General features: G+C 39.3%; 1 protein-coding gene across 5 annotated transcripts in view; it reads right to left on the bottom strand.

Annotated features, from left to right (window-relative positions):
* Window positions 1-422: 422 nt before the first annotated feature.
* glyctk (glycerate kinase) overlaps window positions 423-6,000 on the bottom strand; it is a 28,473-nt gene continuing 22,895 nt past the window's right edge. For all 5 annotated transcript variants that reach the window (XM_008105132.3, XM_008105131.3, XM_008105130.3 and 2 more), the window contains exon 5: window positions 423-4,258. In XM_008105132.3, the coding sequence (XP_008103339.2) occupies window positions 3,362-4,258 (897 nt within the window). In that variant the 3' untranslated portion in view covers window positions 423-3,361. The remainder of the gene's footprint in view (window positions 4,259-6,000) is intronic.

The raw sequence follows: 6,000 nt of genomic DNA, 5'->3' as shown, positions 1-6,000 counted from the left end.
CACCTCCTGAAGGGAAGCTGCTAACATTGCCTGGGAACAAGAAAGATACATAATAAATAAGACACATAATAGAAACAGGATGATGAACTGATGGAAAGCCTCAGCACATCAATAAGTATTACCAACGTATTGCAGGAGCAAATCAGTTGGGATTTTTTATGGGGCTTATCTTAGAGTTTATGAAGTCATATGCCAAAACCTCAAATATGTTTAGAAAATGGAATGGTAGAAAATCAGGGACTTCACAATGTACTCAATCTCAGCTACATAGTTAGCTTTAGAGATGATAAATCTCCACATCAGTTAATACATGAATTGGAGAAATCATAATATTCCTGGCACATATTTGAATTATGTTTTTATCCAGAAACATAATTTCATGTATTTTGGATCCTACTCAAAGATGCTTAGGTATTCAGAAATGAAAGATAAGAAAGAGACATAAGATTTATTACTGCTGATTGAAAACCTATTGAAAAAGATAACCTGAAGTACAATGGCCTCATAACCCTTGTGATTTAAAATCATTCAGTGAATATTTTGAACAGATTTCAGAAAATGATCAACATTTGACAAAGAACACTGGCCTATATTCTGTATCAGCTTATAAGTTAAATAATGTCTCTTGGCCCAACCATGCCTCAAATCTGTCAGAAATGCACCCATGCTCTAATCACTGGCAGAATAGACTTACACACTTGACACCCAGGAAAGTAGGCTGGCGGAGCAGTTACAATCATGACAACAAGTATCGGAATTGTGACTAGGCAGGGATTGTGAATACGATTTTGTCAGTTATTTCTTCTGAAACATAGCCTATAGAACTTGATATTTCTTGGTACAAACTAGAACTGATTCTGTTTAGCTTTCAAGATCAGACAGGATGAGGCCCCTACTGAATACTGGCTCTTATCACTACAATCACTGTAGCTCACTTCTCTGACAAACTGATATATACAAGTTTGAAAGTTCCTGCCACTCACAAATCACAAACACTTAAAACAGCTTTCTTTAAACTGGTGCCCTTCAAATATTGTGGACTTCATCTCTAACAATTAGTCACTAATAGCTGGTGCTGATGGGAATTGCAGTGCAAAACACCCGGAGGGCACAAGCTTGTTGGTGAGGAAGGGTTGTTGACAGAGCATCCCACTAACAGCGCAAGAGGCAGCCTCCTGGTAGTTCCTGCTGCAATCCGTATGACAGATGAGTCTTAGTTCTTGTTATGGATCGACCAAAGTGCAGAATGCCAAGCTTTGACAAGAATGTAAAAAATACGGTTACAGACATCACATTGGAATAAGAAGAGAATCAAAACAAAAGCTTGTTTTTGACATTTAAGACCTTGAAACTTCACAGCTGCAGGCTCCTTCAGGTGAGTTCTGAATTTGAAAATATATGTTGAAATAGGCTGTGGGCTAGAAAAGCTCAGGTCACACTAAACTAGCTCAAAGGCACCATAGCTCTTTTCTACCAAGTGAACCTGATGACTATACTGCCATTTTACCATTTAAAATCAATTTTACAAAAACCAAGATCAGATATCAAAAACCAAATATTTAGATTACGAATTTGTATCCATTTATATCTTATGCCAGATAACACTTAATATGTTCAAAAATGGCTAAACCTTCCCAGTTAATCTCATCAGATGTTCTTTTCTAGATTAATTTCAAGGTTCTTACTGAACAGTAACTACCTTTATTCTATCACCATTAATTTTATTACTTTTCTTGCTATACTAATGCTCTCGCTGTGGTTTCTGTTATATCACCATCCCTTCCTTTATAATAATAATAATAATAATAATAATAATAATAATAATAATAATAATAATAATAATAATTATTATTATTATTATTATTATTATTATTATTATTATTATTATTATTATTATATCTCTTACCTCTCCTCGTGGCTCAAGGCAGGTTACAACATAGCTAAAAACAAATTATCATTATATAAATGCACATTAAAACTATTTCTACAATACATATATTAAAATACACAGAACAATGATTAAAATGTAGTGGACACGAGACACAAGTCTAAAATTTATTATTAAAAAATCTGGATCGGTCTGCTAGAAGAGATGGTTCTTCAATTGTGTCGTAATTGTGTCTGTCCTGGCAGGTTATTCCAGTCTTGGGGCAGCTGATGAAAAGATCCTCTGGGTGATAGTCACCAGTCAGGTTCTGGTGAGCTGGAGTAGTCCACCACAGAGGATCTAAGTGTGAGGGATGGATTGTAAGGGAGAAGGTGATCCTGTAGTAACCTGTAGTAACCAAACCATGTCTGGTTTAAAGGTCTAAACCAACACTTTGTACTTTGCTTGGAAACTAGCTAGCAGTCAGTGGAGTGACTTTAGGATAAATGTAATATGCTCATTCCTAGATGTTCCTGTAGCCAGTCTGGCTGCCATATTTTGAATCAACAAGTTTCTGAACTTGGTACAAAGGTAGCCCAATGTAAAGCGTTTGCAGAAGTCCAGTCTTGAGGTTACCAGTGTGTGCACTACCATCTTCAGGTCCTCCAAATCTAGGAAACTGTCATATCAGCCAAAGCTGATAATAAGTACTCCTGACAATTGCATCTACCTGGCTGACATTTAGCGAGATGGATCCAGGAGCATTCCCAAGCTGTGAACAGTCTTTTAAAGGAAGTGTAATCCTGTCCAGAACTGGCTGACACACCCCCATCCCCAGATTAGGACCCTTAGTGCAAGCACCTCTCTTTTGTCTGGATGCAGTTTCAATTTGTTTTTTCTTATCCAGTCCATTACCTCCTTCAGGCAATAATTCAGAGGAGACACGCTATCCTTAGCAAGAGCTGTTTTGGAAGTCATGGTGAAATATATTGGGGTGTCATCAGCATACTGATAGGACCTGCTCCATGCCTCCAGATGATCTCTCCCAGTGGTTTCATGTTAATGTTAAAAAGCATTGGGGATAGAATGGCACCTTGTGGGATGTCATATGACAACTCCTTTTTGAGGAACAGCTATCCCCAAGCCCTACCATCTGAATCCTGCCTGAGAGGTATGACTGGAATCTCCACAGAGCCTCCAATCCTCCCCCCTGCCACGCATTCCCAAAGGATATCATAGTATGGAAAGCCGCATTCCCAAAGGATATCATAGAATAGAAAGCCACTGAGACTTACAGGTCTTAAAATTGGAAATAACTTGAAGCCACCCAACAATACACCTTGTGTCTAGTTTTAACTTGTTCTTATGTCCTTAATTTTAACACAGTCTGGACAACAATATTCCTCAATTTATGGAGATCACAGCTGCTCATGGTTAGATGCTTTTTTCCTTTTTAATTCTTCTTTTTAAAAATCTGTAACATCTGCCGCATCACTAAAGTCCTTTGGCTCTGATTAAAATAGTGTGAATGTCCATGACATTTGTGCCTGTCAAGCCTGTCATCAAGAGGTGATGTCCTCCCTGGAATTGGGAGAAGAATGTGTACGAATCATTGTTGCTCAAAAAATCTTCAACCACCAAACCTTGCTGCTCAGCTTCTTTCACCAGTGCTTGGCTACAAAAGGCCCCAGCTGCCTTTGTGGGTCCATCTTGTCCATCAGTTCCCCCACTCAGGAAGGCAACTTCACATCTCTCAAGAAAGTATTCTGCTGCCATGGACTGAGCTTGGTGCAGCTCCAAGGCCACTCGCAGAGCCAGTTCTTGGTTCCTCCCACCCTTTCCCTTTCCTTGAAGCTGCACAGTGGTTTCTCCACCAGCCAGGAGACAAATGGGCATATTTCCCTGGGTTTCTTCCAAGGTTTTGAAGACATCAATAAGATCCAATCCTGGGATTGCCAGCTCTCCTGCCAGGTTTGAGAGAGCTCCCCTCACCTTGTTTTTCATGGAGTCATTCCTGGCAATGCTCAAGCAAACAAACTGAATCAACAGACTGTAAAGCTGGGCAACTGTGCTGACCTCCCCACACACAGCATCACTCAGAAGCACAGACAGATAACCCAGACTCTCTGCCTGGCATTTGGCCTCCTCCAAAGCTAATCTGTTAGAACCAATGACAATGTTGCAGACATGGAGAAACTCTTGGGGCATATCACGCTCTGTAATGGACTGAGACAAAACGGTCTGAACAGACTTTGGCAGGTCATTCAGCATATCATATTTGGCCAGGATCTGGAAACAATCCTGTCTGCTGTGAGAACTGGCAACTGTAGGTCCACTTGCTATGATGTCCAACGGATCCCCAATGACATCAGAGAGGATGAGGCTCAACACCTAGAAACAAAGAAGGCGGCAGGTAAATGTAGTTCATGCTGCACAAAAGCTTGCCTGATATTCAGCTGTGCCTGCTCTAAATTGGGGCTTTAATTGCAACCAAGGACAAATTTATTTGTGCATCCTCATCACTTGAGTGATTGCAAGGTTGAACACCACAGAGAATGTTTCCATGACAGACAGAAGAGGTTTCAATAAAGTTCAGCATTCAATCAAAGAGGCTGGGATCCTCATCAAACTTGCTGTCAAGAAAGCCCTGCTGAACCCTGTTCAGGCTCCATCCCAGAAAACACACTTCTGCTTAGGGTTGCACAGCTCAGCAGCTATATAAGCATATTTTAAATCTGCAGAACAAAGGCACCATCTTCCTTGTTTAATAATGTGTTTATCATTTTCTCTTGGTAAAAGGAATACTTCTCCTGGGGATGCCTACCCCAGAATGTACACATTGCTTAAAAACAAGGATAAGCATACTACAGGGTAATGTCTATTATTTCCATATTTAATTAAGCCATTGATTCACTAATAAAGGAAAATCTAAGCAAAGATATCAAGTTTTAACAAGGTCTCTTGCTGGGTTAATTACATTATTTAGGATAATGATGTAAAAGACAGGGAGATGACCAATTGACAATTGAATCTGAAAACTTATTTAGAGCAAAAGGATGGTGAACAATTCTAGGTCTGTGAAAGGATATTCAGTCACATTCTAAGACAGGTTCATCTCATATTCAATGGCATAGCTATGTCATTCACATTCATTTCCCCCTTCATGCTGGCTACAAAAAGGGAGGTGAATAATGTAACTGTGACTTTAAATATTTTATGTCTGTAGCAAACCCCACAACTCTTTGCCAAATAAAAGAGGGGATCCATCTTCAATCCTTTCCAGCCTTCTCACAGAAGCCAATCCTGCCTTCTGCACATCTGAGAAATAACTCATTCTTCTTTGTCCCATTTACAGGGATTTCAAAAATCTAAAATATGTGCTAATGTTATAGTCAAATATATGAAAAACAACAGAAAAACTTCTTTAAAACGATTTCTAAATTCCCTTACCAATTATATACTACTTGTGTATAAAACATAAATTGGGTAATTATCTATATTGTTAGCTCAATTTGCATAATCCATTATAGTTGAACAAAACAGGATTTTTGATTGCATGCTTTGGGATTTTTCAGCACATAATTTCACCTCCCTTCCTAAAAGCATTCTGTTCAGCTAAGAGATTGGATTCTATTGCTATTCATTTTTCAAACAGAAATGCCTGAGTTAGATAGAATGGTAGAGTTAGGTAGATGCAGGGACATAACGCAGGCTTACAGACTCAAGTTGGAGGCTATTACAGACCTCCCACAAGGGCACACTCAATGCCTTCCATGACTTCCTCATTAAGGCTGGAACTACACTGTTCTATATCCAGGATTTAATCTCAAATTATATTTTACCCCAGATTATCTGGCAGAGTAGACTCAAAGCAGATAATCTGGGATCAGATCCTGGGATATAAGACAGTGTAGATCCAGCCTTGACCTACCATTTCCCCACTTCATGCTATCATCCAGCTGCTAACAAAGACAGCTACACTTTACAACAATTTCCTCTCGGAATAATATTTTTGTTGGCCTCTAGTCTCTCACACCATATACATTGCCCTCTGTGCAATCTGGAGGTATGAAGTACCTCTGCAGTGCTAAATATTGTTCAGGTAAGAATCAGTCACCTTCTTCCATTACTCA

Source organism: Anolis carolinensis, chromosome 2 (assembly GCF_035594765.1).
Source record: "Anolis carolinensis isolate JA03-04 chromosome 2, rAnoCar3.1.pri, whole genome shotgun sequence".
Classification (NCBI taxonomy): Eukaryota; Metazoa; Chordata; class Lepidosauria; order Squamata; family Dactyloidae; genus Anolis; species Anolis carolinensis.
This window is presented reverse-complemented; position numbering and strand designations above follow the sequence as displayed.